Raw genomic sequence first — 24,347 nt, forward strand, 5'->3', positions numbered from 1 at the left:
AGCAAAGAAATCTGACTTTTTATGCAAAAGAGTTAACATGGTCAATTTCACAAATTTGCTTATTTGATTAGTGACCTAGAAATAGTGCAGGATCTTAAATCTTTCTTATTCATTTAACACCATAATGTGTCTGTTTTAAATTTCTCGAAATCCTAAAAATGACCAAAGTTCAGCCTTGCAACTCAATGTGGCGCAAGCTGATAGATTCTTTGAACTTGTTTTCTGTTAGCCAATCTTCTAGCTCACATGTGGCATGTTAAGTCAATCGGCTTGCAAGGTGTAAGCTGATTGGTCCTTTGACATTTAAGCAGGTAGCTATTCAACTTGCGTCTCTCTCTTTGTGTAACATTTAAATTGTTTAGTTTTGCAGACAAGCTGGTTTCACTGCAGCGTGCTGTGTGAGTTTTTGGTGGTTGCTGGGGCTTTTGTTCTCTCAGCTTGCAAGGTAAGGTCTGCTTTTGACCATGACACATAGATGTGCATCTTTAACAAGGTAAGCCTTAGCCAATTCTGGCTGGCAAACATCGCTATCTGAGGTCATTCGATTAAATAAATCCACACATAGCTAGTCTAAGTCACTAGTTAGATAAGCTCTGGGCTTTCCTGGTTCAGATACACATTATGGGTAAGGTCACTAGCCATTTAAGTCATTTGGACAAGCAGGCCGAGGCACACATACTGTAGATATTTAGCTTATTAGCGTAACGCCATTTGACCAGTGACAAAGGCACACCTGGCTAGCATATTTGTATTTATGTGTTATGCAATTTCTGCAGCTTCCCTGCTTTGTTGGGGGATTGTTTGTAATGTCTAATCGTGCAGCAGCTTGTTCATATATCCTCGATGCAGCATGTCTTGCTAACTGTGCAGCAGCAGCATGTCCACATGCTTAACTCAGTATGTCTGTGTCTGTGCAGCAGCATAGCAGATCTAGTCCGCCAAGACCAATATCCAATCAATATGTCATAGCCACATTAACATGAGAGCTGTCATGACTGAACTTTGTTTATTTGCAAATTTAAAGAGGTCATGACATGCCTTTTTTATTACTTATTTTATTATTTATTATTAGTATTTATTTATATATTTATAATATTTATTTATTTATTTATAATTATTTTAATATGTTCCTAGAGGTTCACTTATAATATTAGTAAAGATTTTGCACAAAAAAACAGTCATATATTTGTAAAACATGATCATTTTCCACCCTCGCTCGGACCCTCTGTCAGAAACGTTTTGTTTTGGTGCTGTTTCTCCTTTAAGACTTCAAACTAAACACCTACTGTTATGATTGGCTCTCTGCTCTTGACTGACCTGCTCTCTCTTTGACAACTCACTGCTCACCATGACTGGGTGGGGCTACAAAGGTAATAAGGTAAAGTAGGCATTGAAGTGTTGTTGTAGAGGCAGTCAGATGCAAATGTCTACCACAGTGTGAAATCACAATGTGGAGGAAGTAGAGAATGAGGTGTTTTGGCAGCTTGGTTTCAACAAATACTCTTTTTGCAGTGAGGAGAAAGTTTTGAGTTATGAATCTTACAGTATGTTTTTATAGTACAATGACCTCTTATATGTAAAAAGATAAGGGAAAATAGGCTTTTAAAATCTTTAGCCATGAAGAAAAAAAAATGTTTGGGATATTGTGCTTCCAGAAGGCCTCCTGCCGTTTATGTGATGGCTGACACACTGACACGCACACACTTCCCTACAGAAGGACGGCACCAGTGAGTCATTATCAGCCATGAGCTACACCTGCTAGCTGGTATGCAATTTACCAAAGACCCTGGCTTTTTCCCTCAGACCTCCACTGCAATAAGATCCATGTCTGTGTACACCTGGGACCAGTGAGCAAACCTTGCTCAAAACATCTGCTTCTTGCATGCCTAAACTAACATCAAAAGGTCAACTGTTATAAATGAATTAATGGAAAGGCTGTGCCAAATGCAATCAATGTTCAATTATGTTTTCAAAAACTCTTTAGGATAATAATGGCTCAATGCCTTCATTCACCTCAATCAAAATTATTTTTCTAAATGTTTATAGTGTTTCAAGCACCAAAGAGCAAGTGTTTACTGAAGACGCACTTGTTTTGCCTTGACAGCAAACATCAAATACTCATTACAGTGGCGCATTGATGACTAAGCATCCCTGCCAACAAAACTGAAATGTGGCTTTGATATCAAGAGGCCGGGATGCTCTCATAAACAGCCTGCTGTACACTTTCAGTGTTTCCCATTAAATACCTAGACTGTGGCGGCCCGCCACAGTTTCATAATGAACCGAAAATATTTGTACACTTCTCATAATAACATAAAAGATCTCTAATGTTGTGTTTTGCGCCGTTGCTTCGGCAAAGCATCTCTCATTCCCAGTCAGTCAGCCTAGGCATGTGCCACATACAGTATTAGAAAGTTCATATTTTTATTCTGCTGTTGAAAGTAATCCAGAGCCCTGCACCCTGTTTGATTGACAGGCGGCGAATATGTGTGTGTGCTGAACGTGTATGTGTGTTCTGAAAATGCTCCTGCTAATGAGCACCTGAATGGTAAAATACATTTCAAAAGTCTGCCAAAATGCAGTCTTCCATAATTAACATATTAGTTAGTGTTATTATTTGTTGTGGTATTAAAGCTGGTACTGAGAATTGTCAGATTTCACTACTGACTACTGAAATTTTGGTATTGTGAGACTGTATAGTCTTTATTGTACATGGTATATCTCGCTGCAATAACATGATGAAAAAGTAGATCTCATTCCATATAACGTCATGGTTACTTGTGTAACCTCCGTTCCCTGATGAAGGGAACGAGACCTTGACACTAGGGGTCACTCTTGGGAGCCCGAGACACCTCTGGTCTTTGATAAAAGGCCAATGAAAATTGGCAAGTGGTATTTGCATGCAACTCCCCCCGGACATACGGGTATAAAAGGAGCTGGTATGCAACCACTCATTCAGGTTTTATGCTGAGGAGCCGATATAAGGTCCGGCCATTTCAGCGGGTAGTTCAGCGTTGTGGCAGGAGGGACACAACGTCTCGTTCCCTCCATCAGGGAACGGAGGTTACACAAGTAACCATGAAGTATCTGTCACTCACTCGACGTTGTGTCGATGTAGTGACACTAGGGGTCCCTATATGAAACGCCACAATTGGCTGAACTGTGTTACGTGAACTGGCGGTATGTGGTGGGCAGACTACTGTGTGCCTCATAGCCAGCACACCAGGTCGACACGTAACCTCCCCCAACATAGTCATGAGTGTCGAGCGGCCCTTTAGGGACAAGTCGACTACCCAAAAGATAGAGACAGGCTTAACCCAGTCATGGCCTCTTTTCCCCTTCTCTTTTTCCACTCCCTAAAAAAGAAGGGGGATTATCCAACTGGGTCTAGTCGGGGGGTGTCCCTCCCAAGGGGAAGACACCACGGAGACCACACCTCACCCAAAGAGAGGGGGGGATATTTAAGTGGAAGAATACGTCACATGGTCTTTCCGACCATGTGGAGAGTCTTCAAGGTAGATCTTACCCAACGGGGGAGGAGTTACTACAAACATGGAGACTGGGGCAGAGGGGCTCTGCCCTAGGAAGACGCAGTTTGCCAACAGGGAAACGAACTAGTGGAAGATATATATCGCATGGGGTTAGCCTTACAGGGAACCGCCACATGCGGAGCACCTACCCCAGAACAGGACTCTTAGTTAGCACATGTACTGGGCCGGCAGCGAGTCTCTCCAAAAACTCGACTGCCACAGGGCTCGGAGGAAGTCAACCAGGGAACAAAGTTTGTGAACACTACTGGGAATTAATGGCTCACATCTTCAGCTCCAAGGGTGGTGGAAGGCGCTATGTGCAAGCGATACACCCGGCAGCTATCCCGGGCTTATCCGCTTGTGTTGCATGCCACTACCTGGGACAAAACCGGTTCCACCCGGAGGTTGTAGAACCTTGCAAAGGTGTTGGGTGTTGCCCAGCCTGCTGCTCTGCAAATGTCTGTTAGAGAGGCACCTCTGGCCAGGGCCCAGGAAGCCGCTACACCTCTGGTAGAATGGGCTCGTAGCCCTACCAGGGGTGGCATGTTCTGGGCGAGATATGCCATAGTTATGGCGTCAATGAGCCAGTGGGCGATCCTCTGCTTGGAGACAGTGCTTCCTTTCCACTGTGCACCAAAGCAGACAAAGAGCTGCTCAGAGATTCTAAAGCTCTGCGTGCAATCCAGCCAGGGGGGAGCTGTCGCGAAGAGCGTGAGGTCAGAGAACCACGTCTGTGTGGGCCAGTAGGATGCTACTTGGACGACCTGCTCCTCGTCCTCCCTGACCTTGCACAGGGTCTGTGCAAGCAGGCTCACTGGGGGAAAAGCATATTTGCGTAGGCCAGGGGGCCAGCTGTGTGCCAGCACGTCTATGCCGAGGGGAGCCTCGGTGAGGGTGTACCAGGGCGGGCAATGGGGGGATTCTTGGGAGGCGAACCGGTCCACCTGTGCCCGTCCGAATCGACTCCAAATCAGATGGACCACCTGAGGGTGGAGTCTCCACTCTCCCCTGAGGGTAACCTGCCATGACAGCGCGTCTGCTGTAGTGTTGAGGTTGCCCGGGATGTGAGTGGCTCGCAGCGACTTGAATTGCTGCTGACTACAGAGGAGGAGACGGCGGGCGAGTTGTGACATACAACGAGAGCGCAGACCACCTTGTCGGTTGACATATGCTACCGTTGCTGTGCTGTCTGTCCGAATCAACGTGCTTGCCCTGGATCAACAGCTGGAACCTCCGCAGGGCGAGCAGAATTGTCAACAACTCGAGGCAGTTGATGTGCCAATGCAGTCGCGGCCCCATCCAGAGGCCAGCGGCTGTGTGCGCATTGCAAACAGATCCCCAGCACGTTTTGGAGGCATCTGTCATGACCACGACACACCTGGAGACCAGTTCTAAAAGAACACCTGCTCGTAAAAACGAGAGGTCGGTCCAAGGGCTGAAAAGACGGCGACAGACCGGCGTGATGGCCACGCGATGTGTCCCGTGGAGCCATGCCCATCTCGGGACTCGAGTCTGGAGCCAGTGCTGAAGCGGCCTCATATGCATCAACCCGAGTGGGGTGGCCACCGCTGAGGACGCCATATGCCCCAGGAGCCTCTGAAAAATTTTCAGTGGAACCGCTGTTTTCTTCTTCAAACAGGCCAGCACCAACTGGGCGTGCTCGTTCGTAAAGTGTGCCGTCAAGGAGAGTCCAACTCCAATCTGAGAAAAGAGATGCTCTGAACCGGGAGGAGCTTTTTCCCAGTTGACCCGAAGCCCTAGTCGGCTGAGGTGTGAGAGCACCAGGTCCCTGTGTGTGCACAACATGTCTCGAGAGTGAGCTAGGATTAGCCTGTCGTCGAGATAATTGAGAATGCGAATGCCCACCTCCCTTATCGGGGCAAGGGCAGCCTCTGCGAACTTCGTAAAGACGCGAGGAGGCAGGGACAGGCCGAAAGGGAGGACTTTGTACTGATACACCTGACACTCGAACGCGAACCGCAGGAAGGGTCTGCGTCGAGGAAGGATCGAGACGTGGAAGTACGCATCCTTAAGGTCTACCGCCGCAAACCAATCTTGATGCCGGACGCTCACCAGAATGCGTTTTTGCGTCAGCATCTTGAACGGGAGTCTGTGTAAATCCCGGTTCAGTACTCGCAGGTCCAAGATTGGACGCAACCCACCGCCTTTTTTTGGTACGATGAAGTAGGGGCTGTAAAACCCTTTCTTCATCTCGGCTGGAGGGACAGGTTCTATCACGTCCTTCCGTAGGAGGGTAGCGATCTCCGCGTTTAGGGTGGCAGCATTTTCGCCCTTGATTAAGGTGAAGTGAATACCGCTGAACCTGGGCGGGCGCCTGGCGAACTGAATCGCGTAGCCGAGTCTAATGGTCCAGATCAGCCTTCGCGATGGATTGGAAAGCGTGAGCCACGCGTCCAAGTTCTGCGTGAGTGGGACCAAGGGGACAATGTCGTCGGACGTACCAGCAGGTGGGGCCTCGCGGCGGGGCGGAGTGCGAGGTGCCACACCACATCATGGCCGTGCTGATTCTAGGGACATCGAAGCACTTACCTGGCTCCTTGTGACCACCCCTGGAACAGCCTGGGACGGGGGAGGAAGAGGCCTGTCCTCATAACCCGTGGAGACTGCCACATTGGGGGCGGCTGTGTGCCACAGCTGGGCACTCAGGGGCTGAAAGGCCACCACTGGAGCGCCAATCCTGCAAGAAAAAGCCCATGGACGTTAGTCATGGTGACGACCATACACACCGGGTATGTGACCCAGGGAGGAAGGAAGCCGCTCTTTTGCTGAACTGTTGGGTACCGCAGCCACTTGGGCATGCGGCGAAATCAAACAAAAAGGCAACAAAAGATTTTCCACCTGGCCCTCCACCGGGGGATGGAGTGGTCTTCTTACTAGCTCCACGTGAGTGGGTTCCCTCGTCCCTGGGTCGCCCATCTCAGGGGCGCTTTGAGGACCTCCATGGGTTCTGCGGCGCTGCCTGTGAGACAGGTGGTGTCGGCTTCCTGCGGTGGACTCCACGCCGGGGCTGGGCCGAAGGGGCGGGCTGCGGCGGAGCCGGTGCAGTCACCGCAGGGGGACACCCATGGCGACGAGCAGATGGGGTGCGGGATCTTGAGCCACAACGGGGCAGGATGTGCCGGATTGCCTCCGTCTGCTGCTTCACTGCCGAGAACTGCTGGGAAAAGTCCTCGACAGTGTCGCCGAATAGGCCCGCTTGGGAAATGGGGGCAGCAAGGAAAAGGTGTCTTGTCGGCCTCGCCCATCTTGACCAGGTTGAGTCAAAGGTGGCGCTCCTGGACCACTAGTGTGGCCATCGTCCGCCCGAGACCACGCCGTGACCTTCGTCGCTCGGAGAGCGAGGTCGGTCGCCGAGCGCAGTTCCTGCATCAAATCTGGGGTGGAACTACCCTCGTGCAGTTCTTTCAGTGCCTTGGCTTGGTGGAACTTCAGGAGAGCCATGGCGTGCAGGGCAGAGGCGGCTTGTCCAGCAGCGCTGTAGGCTTTAGCAGTCAGGGATGACGTGAGCCTACAGGGCTTGGAAGGGAGCTTAGGGCGTCCGCGCCAGGTGGCGGCGCTCTGCGGGCATAGGTGCACCGTGAGCACTTTATCCCCCGGGGGAATCGCCGTATAGCCCCTGGCCGCCCTGCCATCGAGGGTAGTGAGAGCGGGGGAACTGCAGAATTGGGGCCGGGCAGTAAAAGGTGCCTCCCACGACTTCGTCAGCTCCTCGTGCACTTCCGGGATGAATGGCACTGGTGCGGGGTGTGGCTGCTTTGAGCGGCGCCGTGAGCCCAGAAACCAATCATCAAGCCACAAGGGTTCAGGGGAGAGTGGAGGGTTCCACTCTAACCCGACACTCGCGGCCACCCGGGAAAGCATGTCCGTCATTTCGGCATCAGCCTGTGACTGGGCAGTCGTCCCCGAAGGGGGAAGCCCAGCTGAGGCTTCTGCGTCCGACTGGACAAGCCCGCTCTCCGATGCTGTGCTCGAGAGCTCATCATCTTCGCGGGCTCCGAACAAGAAGCCAGACTCGCCGTGAGACGAGCCGGCGAACTCATCAGGAAGCCTGATTGGGGCAGACAAGCGTGCTGGGGAATGGGAGGTCAGTGGGGGGGATACCCGGCAGAGATGATCCCATTGGGGTCCCCAAATCGCCCCCAGTGCTAGCCGCGCTGGCCTCATACCCGTAGGTAGAAGGACCAAGGCGGGGAGCCGCTGGGGTGGCTTGCTTTCTTACAAAAGCAAGCCGCGACCGCAACGTTGCCATGGCCATGTTCTCGCAGTGAGAACATGAACCATCCACAAAGGCTGCCTCCGTGTAGGTCGCACCCAGACACGAAAGACAGCGATCATGACCATCCGAAGTTGAGAGATAATGACCGCAACCAGGAATAACACACAATCGGAAAAGCATCTTTAAAAAACGTGTCTTTAAAAAGACGTTCCGTGTGTGCGCTCTTTTAGAGAAATATATACTCTTTTACAGGGAAAAAGCTCTTTCAGAAAATATACTCTCTAGTTTTTCTGCCGAAGCACCCAGGGGCATTCTCTGCAGTGCACCAGCGCAGAGGAGGGAGAAGCCGCTGAAATGCACCGTCAGATCCAGCAGAGGTGAATGAACAGTAGTATTCAGCTCAATGAGCATGACTGTTCAGCTCCGAAGACAAAATCTGAATGAGTGGTTGCATACCAGCTCCTTTTATACCCATATGTCCGGGGGAGTGGCATGCAAAAACCACTCGCCAATTTTCATTGGCCTTTTATCAAAGACCAGAGGTGTCTCGGGCTCCCAAGAGTGACCCCTAGTGTCACTACATCGACAGAACGTCAAGAGAGTGACAGATAGGGAACTATGAGCATCCCTGCTGTTAATGTTGGCGATGGATGCTTTTCTTTATTTGACTACCATATGTGACAGTGGTGGTGGTGTTTTGGACTAAAGCACTGAACTGGTAAGTGGAAGGTTGTTGGTTCAATCCCCACAGCCACCACAATTGTGACCTTGAGCAAGGCACTTAACTCCAGGTTGCTCCAGGGGGACTGTCCCTGTAATCATGGCACTGTAAGTCGCTTTGGATAAAAGCGTCAGCCAAATGCATAAATGTAAATAACATAAAATAATTATCATATGACAATAGCCTCCTCCCCTACCCAGTGCAGTTTACATTTCTGTCACAGAGAATTGAGTTGATTGCATAGGTACACTATTAGGTTGGGCATCAGTCATAATATTAGAAAAATATACAACATAAACTTTGACATGTTACTTGAGCATGTAACTTAAATGTCCTTTTTTCTCTCCGGACAAGTAACTTTTTTACTCGGAAGGGTGAATGACCAATTTACTTGAGGACAAGCACATGACAATGCTTAATGTCGAGCCCTGGCTCAAATGTATGCTCTATTTGATTTTGTGTTTTGACCATTTGTGAACTGCGTTAAACTCTGTCTGATTTTTGCTTTGTGGGTGTGACTTTTTTGCCGTGTCATCACCATTCATATCTATACAACCAATGTGTGTATAATTAAATTACTACTAGAGCACAAAATTGTTTACAAGAGCACAACGTTTTTCATAGATCTAGCCTCTTAAATTTGCTCTCAAAGTGCACCAGATTAATGCATTTAACTTTAAAATGTAAAAAAGTTTCTTACTGGGGAGCATGCCCCCAGATCCCCATAGAGGGTCCAAGGTTCACTAACCACAGTCTCACAAAATCCTGTGGGAAACACTGCACTTTCAAAGTGAAAAGCACTGAAAACACTGGATTTCTTTGTGATTGCTGGTCAACAAAAGGTCCTTTGTCCTTCTGCCAGTGGCTAGAAGAGAGGATGGATGCAAAGTTGTTCAGAAAAGTGGAAATAAAACAGAACAGGGATGTCAAGCACATGGCCTGTAGGCCTAATACTGCCTGTGGAGGAGTCTAATGATTTTTGAAAAAAATAACAAAATAAAATTAAACTATGCTAATAAATTATATATAAAACAAATTATCTGCATTATTTATTCATAATATTATATCTTAGTAAGGTTGTGTGGTTTACCGGTACTAACGAAGTACCGCGATATCAACAAAATTAAAACAATATCATCTTGTTGCTAATTTCGGTACCATATTACAATATGCTGTCATTAGCAAAATGATATGAGATGTGACAGTTTTGAGATGATATCAATGACAATTAAAAAATAAAATTAAAAAAACCACTGGATATGGCCAAGTGTCATCATTAAAGAGCAGAAGGTTGTAATTTAATTAAATAATATACAGTCACATGCGCTGCATGCTACAGAATGAACAAGAGGTGCTGCACTGCTCTGTCATATGATTCACACACGCACGCATGCGCACACACTCACACAAACGCAACACACTGCTGGTGCTTAATTTTCATGTAGTGTGTTTAGAGTATAAATGGCTGTTAACACTTAAATGATGACATTCTTTGAGCTTGATGATAACGGCAATGACAATCACGTGGTATCGGATTTGGATTGGGCTTGTCGGGCCGATACCCGATCCAGGTAAAAACGTCAGTATTAGAACCGATACCGATCCAGGAATCAGATCGGAGCATCCCTAATTTAAACTGGTCATACAGTTTCTTCTTTGTTTTTAGGAATAATGCGTAAACGTTAAAAAAATTTCAGTGTACTTTGGTGACATTTTTGAAGTTTGAAAGTGAATCACTATCCATCAGGATATTGTCACCATATTTTGGAAAAACATTTTTGGTCAACTATTCCTTTAATGGTTGATATAGATGGCTTATTAGAAGTTATACAGCCAACAGTGCTTCAGTATTGTTGTTTGACTAATATTCCACAATCACCAATTTTGTATGAACATATTTCTAAAGGCCTTTGGTTAATGGAATTTTTCAATTCCACATAATTTCTTTTCTTTTACCCCAATATTGGTTGTGAAAGCAGCATAAAGTTAAACCAGAACTTTATTAACTCCAGGTGTATTTATTGTGCATACTCTCTTCATCGTCACACAAGAATTTAACAAGTCAAAATATCAGCCCACATAAGCTGATGTTTAGTGTGATTCGGCCTGCAACCTAAAATGGGTTCCCTATCTGTCACTCACTCGACGTTGTGTTGAGAAAACTCATTCAGATTTTCTCTTCAGAGCCGAACGGTCATGCTCATTGAGCTGAATACTACTGTTCATTCACCTCTGCTGGATCTGACGGCGCATTTCAGCGGCTTCTCCCTCCTCTGCACTGGTGCACTGCAGAGAACGCCCCTGAGCGCTTCGGCAGAAAAACAAGAGAGTATATTTTCTGAAAGAGCTTTTCCTCCTCTAAAAGAGTATATATTTCTCTAAAAGAGCGGCACACACGGAACGTCTTTTTAAAGATGCCTTACCGATTGAGTGTTATTCCTGGTTGCGGTCGTTATCTCTCAACTTCGGATGGTCATGATCGCTATCTTTCGTGTTTGGGCACGACCCACACGGAGGCAGTGTTTGTGGATGGTTCATATTCTCACTGCGAGAACATGACCATAGCAACGTTGCGGTGGTGGCTTGCTTTCGAAAGAAAGACCCCAATGGGATCGTCTCCGCCGGGTATCCCCCCACAGACCTCCCATTCCCCAGCACGCTCGTCTGCCCCAATCGGGCTTTCGGATGAGTTCACTGGCTCGTCTCAAGGCGAGTCTGGCTTCTTGTTCGGAGCCCGCAAAGATGATGAGCTCTCGAGCGCAGCATCAGAGAGCGGACTTGTCCAGTCAGACGCAGAAGCCTCAGCTGGGCTTCCCCCTTTGGGGATGATTGCCCAGTCACAGGCCGATGCCGAAATGACAGACATGCTTTCCCGGGCGACCGCGAACATCGGGTTAGAGTGGAACACTCTGCTCTCCCATGAACCCTCGCGGCTTGATGATTGGTTCCTGGGCTCGCGGCACCGCTCAAAGCAGCCACGCCCCGCTCCAGTGCCATTCTTCCCGGAAGTGCGCGAGGAGCTGACGAAGTCGTGGGAGGCACCTTTTACTGCCCGGCCCCAATTCCGCAGTTCCCCCGCTCTCACTACCCTCGATAGCGGGGTGGCCAGGGGCTATACGGCGATTCCCCCGGTGGATAAGGCGCTCGCGGTGCACCTATGCCTGCAGAGCACCACCACCTGGCGCGGATGCCCTAAGCTCCCTTCCAAGCCCTGTAGGCTCACGTCATCCCTGACGGCTAAAGCCTAGAGTGCTGCTGGAAAGCCGCCTCTGCCCTGCATGCCATGGCTCTCCTGCAGGTCCACCAAGCCAAGGCATTGAAAGAACTGCACGAGGGTAGTTCCACCCCAGATTTGATGGAGAAACTGCGCTCGGCGACCGACCTCGCTCTCCAAGCGATGAAGGTCACGGCACGGTATCTTGGGTGGACGATGGCCACACTAGTGGTCCAGGAGCACCACCTTTGGCTCAACCTGATTGAGATGGGTGAGGCCGACAAGACATGGTTCCTTGCTGCCCCCATTTCCCAGGCGGGCCTATTCGGCGACACCGTCGAGGACTTTGCCCAGCAGTTCTCGGCGGTGAAGCAGCAGACGGAGGCAATCCGGCACATCCTGACCCGGCGTGGCTCAAGATCCCACATCCGTCTGCTCGTCACCAAAGGTGTCCCCCTGCGGTGACTGCACTGGCTCCTCCGCAGCCCGCCCCTTCGGCCCGGCCCCGGCGTGGAGTCCACCAAAGGAAGCAGATGCCACCCGTCTCACAGCCGGCACCTAAGAACCCACGTAGGACCTCAAAGCGCCCCTGAGACTGGCGACTCAGGGACGAAGCAACCCACTCACTTGGAGCTGGTAAAAAGATCACTCCATCCCCCGGTGGAGGGCCGGGCGAAAAATCTTTTGTTGCCTTTTTGTTTGATTTCGCCACATGCCCAAGTGGCTGCGGTACCCAACAGTTCAGCAAAATAGCGGCTTCCTTCCTCCCAGGGTCACATACCCAGTGTGTACGGTCGTTACCACGACTACCGTCCATGGGTTTTTTCTTGCAGGATTGGCACTCCAGCAGTGGCCTTTCGGCCCTGAGCGCCCAGCTGTGGCACACAGCCGCCTCCGATGTGGCAGTCTCCACGGGTTACGAGGACAGGCCTCTTCCTCCCCCATCCCAGGCTGTTCCAGGGGTGGTGGTCACAAGGAGCCAGGTAAGTGCTTCAATGTCCCTAGACTCAGCACGGCCACGACGTGGTGTGGCACTTTGAGATCCGCCCCGCCGCGAGGCCCCACCTGCTGGTACATCCGACGACGTTGTCCCCTTGGTCCACCCTTGCGTAGAACTTGGACACGTGGCTCACGCTTTCCAATCAGTCGCAATGGCTGATCCGGACCGTTCGGCTTGGCTACGCGATTCAGTTCGCCAGGGGCCTGCCCAGGTTCAGCGGTATTCACTTCACCTTGGTCAAGAGCGAAAACGCTGCCACCTTGCGCGCGGAGATTGCTATCCTCCTACGGAAGGGTGCGATAGAACCTGTCCCTCCAGCCGAGATGAAGAAAGGGTTTTACAGCCCCTACTTCATCGTACCGAAAAAAGGTGGTGGGTTGCAACCAATCTTGGACCTGTGAGTACTGAACCGGGCTTTACACAGACTCCCGTTCAAGATGCTGACGTAAATATGCATTCTGGCGAGCATCCGGCATCAAGATTGGTTCGTGGCGGTAGACCTGAAGGATGCGTACTTCCACGTCTCGATCCTTCCTCGACACAGACCCTTCCTGCGGTTTGCATTCGAGGGTCAGTCGTATCAGTACAAAGTCCTCCCTTTTGGCCTGTCCCTGTCTCCTCGCATTTTTATGAAGGTCGCAGAGGCTGCCCTTGCCCCGTTAAGGGAGGTGGGCATTCGCATTCTCAACTATCTCGACGACTAGCTCACTCTCGAGACATGTTGTGCACACACAGGGACCTGTGCTCTCACACCCCAGCCGACTAGGGCTTCGGGCCAACTGGAAAAAGAGCAAGCTCCTCACGGTTCAGAGCATCTCTTTTCTCGGTTTGGAGTTGGACTCAGTCTCCTTCACGGCACGCCTTATGAACGAGCATGCCCAGTCGGTGCTGGCCTGTTTGAAGGCATTCAAACAGAAAACAGCGGTTCCACTGAAACTTTTTCAGAGGCTCCTGGGGCATATGGCATCCTCGACGGTGGCCACCCCGCTCGGGTTGATGCATATGAGGCACTGGCTCCAGACTCGAGTCCCGAGATGGGCATGGCACCACGGGACACATCGCGTGGTCATCACGCCAGTCTGTCACCATCTTTTCAGCCCTTGGACCGACCTCCCATTTCTACGGGCAGGTGTTCCTCTAGAACTGGTCTCCAGGTGTGTCGTGCTCACGACAGATGCTGGGGTGCTGTTTGCAATGGCCATGCAGCCGCCGGCCTCTGGACGGGCCCGCGACTGCATGGGCACATCAACTGTTGGCAATTCTGCTCGCCCTGCGGAGGTTCCGGCCGTTGATCCAGGGCAAGCACGTGTTAGTTCGGACAGACAACAGGTAGCATATGTCAGTAGCATATGTCAACCGCCAAGGCGGTCTGCGCTCTCGTTGTATGTCACAACTTGCCCGCCGTCTCCTCCTCTGGAGTCAGCAGCACTTCAAGTCGCTGCGAGCCACTCACATCCCGGGCAACCTCAACACTACAGCATACGTGCTGTCATGGCAGGTTACCCTCAGGGGAGAGTGGAGACTCCACCCTCAGGTGGTCCAGCTGATTTGGAGTCGATTCGGACGGGCGCAGGTGGACCTGTTCGCCTCCCAAGAATCATCCCACTGCCCGCTCTGGTATGCCCTCACCGAGGCCCCCCTCAGCATAGATGCGCTGGCACACAGCTGGCCCCCTGGCCTGCGCAAATATAAGTTTCCCCCAGTGAGCCTGCTTGCACAGACCCTGTGCAAGGTCAGGGAGGACGAGGAGCAGGTCGTCCTGGTAGCACCCTACTGGCCCACCCAGACGTGGTTCTCGGACCTCACGCTCCTCGCGACAGCTCCCCCCTGGCGAATTCCCCTGAGGAAGGACCTTCTTTCATCTGGAATCTCCATGTCTGGCCCCTGGATGGGACATGGAAGACATGATCACTCAGGCTAAGGCTCCCTCTACGAGGCGCCTGTATGCCTTTAAATGGCGTCTGTTCGCTAAGTGGTGTTCTTCCCGACTCAAAGACCCCCAGAGATGCGCAGTTGGATCAGTGCTTTCCTTCCTGCAGGAGAGGTTGGAAGGGAGGCTGTCCCCTTCCACCTTGAAGGTGTACGTTGCCGCCATAGCAGCACACCATGACACAGTCGACAGTAAGTCCTTAGGGAAGCACGACCTGATCATCAGGTTCCTAAGAGGTACAAGGAGGCTGAATCCCTCCAGACCGCACCTCGTTCCCTCATGGGACCTCTCTGTAGCTCTTCAGGGTCTACAGTGAGCCCCCTTTGAGCCTTTGCAGTTAGCCGAGCTTAAGGCACTCTCCTTGAAGACTGCCCTCCTGACTGCACTCACTTACATCAAGAGGGTAGGTGACCTGCAAGCTTTCTCTGTCAGTGAAACGTGCCTGGAGTTTGGTCCGGGTTACTCTCACGTGATCCTGAGACCCTGACCGGGCTATGTTCCCACCACCCCTTTTAGGGACCAGGTGGTGAACCTGCAAGCGCTGCCCCAGGAGGAGGCAGACTCAGCCCTGTCGTTGTTGTGTCCGGTGCACACTTTACGCATATATTTGGATCGCACACAGAGCGTTAGAATCTCTGAGCAGCTCTTTGTCTGCTTTGGTGCACAGTGGAAAGGAAGCACTGTCTCCCAGCAGAGGATCGCCCACTGGCTCATTGACGCCAAAACTATGGCATATCTCGCCCAGGACATGCCGCCCCCGGTAGGGCTACGAGCCCATTCTACCAGGGGTGTAGCGGCTTCCTGGGCCCTGGCCAGGGGTGCCTCTCTAACAGACATTTGCAGAGCAGCAGGCTGGGCAGCACCCAACACTTTTGCAAGGTTCTACAACCTCCGGGTGGAACCGGTTTCATCCCAGGTAGTGGCACGCAACACAAGCGGATAAGCCCGGGATAGCCGGCCGGGTGTATCGCTTATACATAGCGCCTTCCACCTCCTTCTGAGCTGAAGACGTGCGCCATTAATTCCCAGTAGTGTTCACAAGTTTGTTCCCTGGTTGACTTCCTCCGAGCCCTGTGGCAGTCGAGTTTTCGGAGAGATTCGCTGCCGGCCCAGTACACATGCTAACTAAGAGTCCTGTTCTGGGATAGGTGCTTTGCATGTGGCGGTTCCCTTTAAAGCTAACCCCATGCGATATATATCTTCCGATAATTCGTTTCCCTGTTGGCAAACTGCTTCTTCCTTTGGCAGAGCCCCTCTGCCCCAGTCTCCATGTTTGTAGTAACTCCTCCCCCATTGGGCAGGATCTACCTTGAAGACTCTCCACATGGTTGGAAAGACCATGTGACGTATCCTTCCACTTAAATACCCCCCCCCCCCTTTGGGTGAGGTGTGGTCTCCGCTGTGTCTTCCCCTTGGGAGGAACACCCCCCGACTAGACCTGGCGGCCCAGTCGGATAATCCCCCTTCTTTTTTAGGGAGTGGAAAAAAGAGAAGGGGAAAAGAGGCCACGACTGGGTTAAGCCTGTCTCTATCTCTTGGGTAGTCGACTTGTTCCCAAAAAGGGCCGTTCAACACTCATAACTATGTTGGGGTAGGTTACGTATCGACCTGGTGTGCTGGCTATGAGGCACACAGTAGTCTGCCCACCACACACCGCCAGTTCACATAACACAGAACAGCCAATTGTGGCGTTTCGTATAGGGACCCCTAGTGTCACTACATCGACACAACGTCGAGTGAGTGACAGATAGAGAACGTCATGGTTACTTGTGTAACCTCCGTTCCCTGATGGAGGGAACGAGATGTTGTGTCCCTCCTGCCACAACGCTGAACTACCCACTGAAATGGCCGGACCTTATATCGGCTCCTCAGCATAAAACCTGAATGAGTGGGTGCATACCAGCTCCTTTTATACCCGTATGTCCGTGGGAGTGGCATGCAAATACCACTTGCCAATTTTCATTGGCCTTTTATCAAAGACCAGAGGTGTGACCCCCAAGAGTGACCCCTAGTGTCACTACATTGACACAACGTCTCGTTCCCTCCATCAGGGAACGGAGGTTACACAAGTAACCATGACATTTGACAACCCTGCAGTAAAGTGTTTTCATTTTAACACTGCCTCTCAAAATTTGAGCTCATGACACATTCCACTCAGCATTACTGTCTGTCTTATGAATGAGGCAAAGTCTGGTTTTAGGAAGAGCCCTAAAGAATTCTCTTTTTTTGGAACCTGAGCTCAAAAATAACAAGTACTGAGGTGGCCATCTTGGGTGTCTGACATTACTCAAGAGGGTAAGGCAAACAAGGGATGAAAAACATAGGGAGAGGGAGAGAGAGCGAGAGAGAGAGAGAGACCCCATAGTGGGCAGACAGTACACGAGTCATATGACACAGCTCAACTAGCTCAACTCCCTCAAGACCTCTGCTTTAAACTCAGAAGAATATGGGTGGCAAAGGCCTGATACTTGCAGGCATTTCAAATAGCCATGCCACACATTCATAATGAAACAATTCATTATGAGCAAGAAAATGCACAAGAAAATGAAATATGACATTGTAAGTGTTGTCAGAGTTTTGAGTTTTGTCAGAGTTTTGACTTCCTGGTGCATAATCATAATGAGGCAGATTGATTGGCATAGTAATGAGATTGGTACAGTTTTGTTAGTTATTTGCATAGGTCATTCTCCTTGAACACGTTAGGAACTGCGTAAGAGACCAGAAATAAAGCAGTTGAGTGGATGAAATATAAGTGTGCCGAAGAGACTGCTGACGTTAAATCCATTTTAACTCTCAGGTCAGCTCAGAAAACAGAGCGAGACACCGGCTTTTACAGTAATTGGAGTCTGCAGAGAATCCATTATGGTTTTGAGATGGGAAGCACAGGATGGGACCTCTGCCCACATGTCCCTTGTAACACACCACTCAACTTTTGCTTCTTGGTTTCCACCTATTCAGGGCACTAATTGAGTGCCTTCCATGCTTTACTGTCTTTTACATTATTCTATTCTCTTGCATAATTGAGCATTTGATCGCTACTTATTCAAGGGATTTTGCTCTTACTTTTATGAAGTCCCACTATGAAAGCCTAGTTCTTTGCCAAAAGCTTCACAAATCCTTAGCTTAGCTGTCAAAAGTAATGAAGGGATGTGCTGTGACTGCTGTTGTAGGGTGTAATTTGGCCAACAAGGGTTAAATTGAAATTGCTTTTGAAAAATGCTAAAATTCAGAAAATACCATCAATAAATGTCTTGAAATTGTATATATTATGTTGCATATATATTTATGTTACATGTTTATTGTTTATTTGCAAAAGTTTTACTATTTACAAGTATTTACACTGATATGTAGAACACGTGCTAAATCGGTACTGTCTCTTTAAGACTACCGGCATCAGCCAGTGAATTTAATAACAAGAAATGACATGCACGGTTTCTTTAGAGCATCCATGTGTGATTAGAATCAAATGTTTCTTTTTTGGACAAGCGAAAAGATACAAACAGTGAAGCGTCCCAGTGCTGTTATATTAAGGCCACATCCACACTACTCTGTTCACGTTTGAAAAATCTGTTTTCATTTTCCTAATGTCATCATTTTCCAAAGTGTGTAGTTATGGAATAAATGTAGAGGAATAAATGTAGCTTTTCAAACAAAAACGTATTAGTGTGGATGTGGCCTTTATTATCAGCACCCTTGGAATGTTGTTTGTCCAATGACCAGAACTAACTGTTGTATAAAATCAAGTGACTTTAGACACAACATGGACAGTTATTTTGACTCTTTTTGCACCGCTAACAAAAACAGTTCTAAACAAAACCAAAGTAAGCTCAAATGTTGCGTGTCACCAAGCAACTTACAGACTGTCTGAAATGCTGCAAACACAGACAAGCGCAGTGATATAAACAGTGAAATGTCCCAATGTTGTTATACTAAAGATCTGCAAAAAGTTATAATTCTTAATCCTGGAACACTGCTTGTCCAATCAGATTAAAGGACCGGAACTAACTGTTGTATAAGTTTCATTTTGGGGTATTCATCATTGCACTCATATTTAAAATGTCTAAGCCACAATTTAAATATGATTAGTAAAAAAAAAACGTACCCAGACCAGGAGGTACCTCCGGACATGGTGGTAATGGCTTAGGGGTTGGTGGTGTGTGGTTTGCCTCTGGCTTGGCACTGGGCAGGAGATGGTCAGCCGTGGCTAAATAGCTTGCAAAGGTAGTGTTGGTCCTGGAGAAATTATAATAGTAGTGGTGTGGTCCTCGTGAGCTGTTGGCTCCACGGCCATTGTTGAAGCGGCTGAAGATGTCAAAGCGCTGGCTGTAGACATCAAAGTAGAGGATCATCATGATAAGGAAGTGCACCAGGCAGAGCAACAGCACAGCCTTGCAGATCCGCTCCAACGTCCGGCCCAACATCAGCCGGCTCATGGTCAAAGCCACACGGCACACTCTGCTACATGCATCCGGTCAGTGTCACCTTTCCTCTCCACTGGACCCTCCTGGACAGCAATTTACAAATATCACCTACAAACCAAAAGTGAGGGGAGTTAGAATTCACTTTTGGATGAGACCAATGGACTGGTGATGTCCATCAAGGAATTAGTGTTGAATGGCATCATGACACTTAAACTTAATTGTCATGTTTAAATGCTTTCTATCACAACAGACAATTAGCTGACTGTCTATGTCAGAGTAGCTTTCCTATAGCTGTGCTAACGATTTGTGTGTATGCATGGATACTATAGACCATTTCAAGACAGTTTAAGGAAGTAACGTTTTTTGTTCCTTGAACATTTCCTGCAAGTTGTGCGTTCCAAACGGTCTAAGTCACCCTCTGAAGGGCACTTTGAAGGAAGAACAATCATGATAGTCATGCTGTAAGATCGCTTCAAACAGAATGTCCAATAAAAATTAATTAAAAAGTGAATTCCGAATTACCCTTATTTCTGAGCCCCACACCTATTAGCCTTCAAAGATCTCACAGTGAATGTTAAAGTCTTTGAAGGGCATAGGGAATAGAACTTCTGAACTACACCAGTTATGTGTGACCTTGCCAGTTCTGATTGATTTTGACTGACACCTATCAATTATATGCTTTGATGCTTTTGTACATTATCAGTCTATAGTAATTATTTATTTTTAAATACTACTGACCATGCCATTGAATGATCCTGTCATCAATATAAAATCTGTTGTTCTTACTCATCTTTATTTGTCTGTAACATGTTGATGATTAAAATCCAAAGTCACTTTAAAGACATTAAAGAGTTTTGTATATTTTAGTCCACGTCTGTTAGCTTAGAGGTCGGTTACATCTACATTTTCTCCTTAAAGTTGACAAATGAACTTTTAGGAGTTTGATACATGTAAAGATTTTACAGTCTTTTTACAGGGAAATGGACCAAAAATATTAAAGACTTATCTTGCACTGACTTATTTTGTCCAATAAAATGCACTCTAAAATGAGAATGCCCTTCCCCCTACTACCACCTACTTCAGACTAGCAATAGCAAGTAGCAAATCATGCAAGAAGCAATGAGTCAATAACCAATAGCAAGTAGCAAATTTTATGGTTGTTTATGGTAAAGGCTGTTTAAAAAATACAAGCGAAGAGCAATTTGATATGTCCCGCCTCAAACAAACAGTTTCAATAAGAAATACATCAACACAGCAAAGAAAACTGTGTTCGTCAAGGGTCTTTCAAATACCCATCAATCATGTGTAGCAAAAACAAATGTACTGTAATGAAGAGTCAATTCAAGACCATGCAATTTGCACAACAACTGTGAAACTTCAGCTTTCTCCTGGTTTAATTGGGCTAAACTCAAAAACACTAAATGGCTGTCCAAATCTTGCTGTGAGCAGTTACAATGTTGATGGGTTTTTCCAATCAACCATAAGTGTTAGAGGCCAAGGGCAAGTAAGTTTACACAGCAACAGACTGCAGCCCGGAGTCTGAGACCTGCGGCTAATTTCTCCCCCTGCTCTCTCCTGGCGTGATCACTGGATGAAACATCCACAGGAAAGCCTCTTGATTTCACACACGGCCGGCTGGTGAAAGCTCCCCCGCGGCAGTTACTACGGGGGGGCTCAGCTCAGCAGCTCGCTCGCTCGAACGCACAGACTGACAGTGTGGGAGTGGAGGTATAGGATATACTGATCTGTTTTCACTTGTAGCAACTGGGCCCAGAAGTGGAATGCCCATCCAAGCAAAATTTTTAAGGAAAGTTGATTTTGAGTGCAACTTTAAAAAAAATAAAATAAATAATAATAATAATTTTTGGTTGATAATTAAGTATTGTAGGGGGAAAGTAGTTATATCATAAAACATAGCGGTTATCAGCCGTTGTTAGTGATTTTTTTACAATTTATCAGTATCAACTAATATTCAATATTACAATAGGGTAGGATTACTGTACCGTTTCTGCCTGTTTTTAGATTTACATTTTTAGATTGCGATTTAATATTTTTTGTTTAACGAATAAAAAACACAAACGCCACAGTCTAATCCGCTGCAGTTTCATAATGAACCGAAAATATTTGTACACTTCTCATAATAACATAAAAGATCTCTAACATTGTGTTTTGCGCCGTTGCTTCGGCAAAGCATCACTCACTCCCAGTCAGTCAGCCTAGGCCTGTGTCACTTATTAGAAAGTTCATATTCTTATTCTGCTGTTGAAAGTAATCCAGAGCACATCATTTTATAATTCGCTAGCATTCTAGTAACAGCTGCGCCCTGTTTGATTGACAGGCGCCGTATATGTGTGTGTGCTGAACATGCGTGTGTTCTGAAAATGCTCGCTTTAATACGCACCTGAACGGTCAAAAATTCAAAATTCAGCCAAAATGCCCATCTTGGTGAGGTATTCACAGAGAGATGTCTAAAGTGAACGTAAACAGCGGGAAAAGGTGGATTCGTATTAATATGTCGGACTTGTAATTATAAATGTAAGCTATCAGACCTGCTGCTGTCTAGTGTGTCATTACAATAATCATCAACCATAACAAGAAAACAAGAAAACACTCACTGCTCTTGACTGAATAACTTTAGCTTTAAAAAGTATTAATGTATTATAATCATAAAATAAAGACCAGCAGTAAAGACCAGCAGTAGTTTTGTTGCAGAATGTTTACTTGAATACTTGATAGCCCCCTCCCACACGCACTGGAACCACCTGGCTGCATCCGAGACACCAAGGCATTTTGAGGACACATCGTTTGAGGTAAGTAATGTTAACTAATGTTACAATATCCACTTTTATCATTATCAATGTACGACAGCAAACAGATAACGTTACTGTGGATGTTATCATTGATAATTAACGCTAATCTAACATTAGTTAAGTTAAGTAACGGCGTTAGCTGTCAGTCTCCTTGCTTACGTCGACTGACATATCCGGCTGCTTGTCGTGAAAAACAATGTTTATCGTACGTAACATTATATTTAGCTAGCTAACGTTAGCTAATTATCTTACATTAACGTTATTACCAGCGGGAACAGGGTAAGGACAGAGGGCATGGCAGTATGACTGAAGTTACAGAAATGTGTGCCAAACATTTAACCCATTGCACTTACATGATAAACTGCATAATCTTCTTAACTAAAAGAAGAGTACAAACAGTGTGCTCCAAATGCACCTTTTATTTTCATTCATTTGGCTAATTGTAGTTACCCTCATTTTCAGGTCAAATCAGACCTTCGTAATATGCTGCAAGGAGAACACCTGGCTGCCTGCCTGAGGGTCTCCATCAATGGGCCAAGCCCAGAGGAATTCAACTACAAAAGGCCATTAGAACTGTTTTTCTCAAAGCCCAGGAAAATTAAATGTCCAAATTCAGGTTGCAAAGTTTGCTAATAGGGATGTAAGGAGAGTTGATCAATACCATGTCCTCTACCTATAATAGATAATAAATCTGCATTAAAGGTCCCCACGCATGAAATATGGACTTTTCAAGCCGATAAACGATGTCCTGATATCACCCATCAAGTTCTACAGTTTGGTTCGGCCCCCAAAAAAATGTCCGGTCAAAATAGGTCTATTTTTGGATAAAAGCGTAAATTTTTGTACTACAAAGTTGAACAGGAAAATGACGATGTGCCCTCCTCATCCAGTATAGTTTTATTTTCTAAAAAATAAACCAGTTCAACACAGGTAACCACTTTTGCTTCATTTCTTTGATGGCTCAAATGTATGCGCTAGTCAATTTTGTGTTTTGACCATTCATCATTGGTCAAAACATAATTTACCATGCTTTGTGTGTGTGACTTTTTTGCCATGTTACCAACATTCATATCTATACAACCAATGTTTTTATGATTAAATTACTGCTAGAGCACAAAATTGTTTACAAGAGCACAAAGTTCTTCATTGATGCATTTAACTTTAAAATGTAAACAAATTTCTTCTGCGTGGGCATGTCCCCGGACACCCCTTGAGAGTCCGAGGTCCACCCACCACAGTCACAAAATCCTGTGGAAAACACTGTATGTCAATCACCTGTAATACATTTCCCTCGGCTCATTACAAACCCTGATGTTTTCTTTCTTCCATGGTACACAAAAGTAATCTAAAATCATGTTTATGTTCAAGATTTGGCTAAGTTACGCTTTATGGTTAGGTCTAGGTTTGGGGTTAAACTTTATGGTTAGATTTATGTAACAGTTGGATTGAATTGTATAAGCTTATGGACCAGGACTCTCAGAAGACTAAGTTAAATTAGGGAGAAGGAGACCAGCAACAACAGCGAACACACCCAGACAGAGGCTTTAACTGAGGTAAGAACAAAGTATTTTATACAAAAATAACAGGTATTGTATGTTGTATAAATCACATTGACTAGTACAATGAAGCTCAAAATATCTTAGGTTTTCATATGTTCAAGTTCACCCACTGTTTCCCTTTTTGTTGCTTTACAGGTTATTTGGATATTTTATTTTTTTAGATTTCGGCAAGGTAAGTTACATTTTTTCTTCCATAGACGTTAGTTTTAAACATCACTTCTTTATACTTTTGGTTAGAATAAAATATTGATTTGTCTTTTACCCATTTAAATAATGTATTATGTATGAATTTGTTTGTATGAGTTTTACCTTTTTAGAAGACGGCTGACAATGTAATTTGACATTATGTAAGTGCTTTCACTTTTATGAGCTGACCAAAAAAAAAACTTTTTAAACCCACAAAATGAATTACATATGATAGACATTCACTTGTCATATATGTACCACAAAGGAAAACATACAAATGAATGTAAATCCACTCTGAAACAAAACAAACCGAATGAAAATTGTAGCTTCAACTGTTTGAATACTCAAGATTTTGTCTTTTCAAAGATCAGTCTTTATCAGTCCAGATATGATTTTGTGAATATTAGTACCTCAATTGTCCTTGAATGAAACCACTACAAGTGGTACATTCAGTTTGGTCCTACCGGTCGTAGAATATAACCCAGTGTCAGTCTCTGTTTCTCACCAATACAGAAAATCCAAATAGGACGCTTTGGGTGGCTCGCCAGTCCAAACCTACTCAAAACAACAAACAGAGCTGGGACAGATCTCAATCCACAGACATATCAATGCATCAGAACGTCTTCATCCAGATCACAATGGCTCACAGAATCAGAACAACAGAAGAAGGAACACAAAAAAAAAAATAAAAATAAAAAAAACTGACCTTGAACACACAAGGCCATACAGAATTATCAGC

General features: G+C 46.9%; 1 protein-coding gene across 1 annotated transcript in view; it reads right to left on the minus strand.

Annotated features, from left to right (window-relative positions):
- The window catches only part of b4galt2 (UDP-Gal:betaGlcNAc beta 1,4- galactosyltransferase, polypeptide 2), a 207,831-nt gene that overhangs the window by 162,358 nt on the left and 21,126 nt on the right, over positions 1-24,347 (minus strand). Inside the window, exon 2 of the mRNA XM_051699194.1 lies at positions 18,735-19,161. Within this exon, the coding sequence (XP_051555154.1) occupies positions 18,735-19,065 (331 nt within the window). The 5' untranslated portion in view covers positions 19,066-19,161. The remainder of the gene's footprint in view (positions 1-18,734; positions 19,162-24,347) is intronic.

Source organism: Myxocyprinus asiaticus, chromosome 5 (genome assembly GCF_019703515.2).
Source record: "Myxocyprinus asiaticus isolate MX2 ecotype Aquarium Trade chromosome 5, UBuf_Myxa_2, whole genome shotgun sequence".
In the NCBI taxonomy this organism is placed as follows: domain Eukaryota; kingdom Metazoa; phylum Chordata; class Actinopteri; order Cypriniformes; family Catostomidae; genus Myxocyprinus; species Myxocyprinus asiaticus.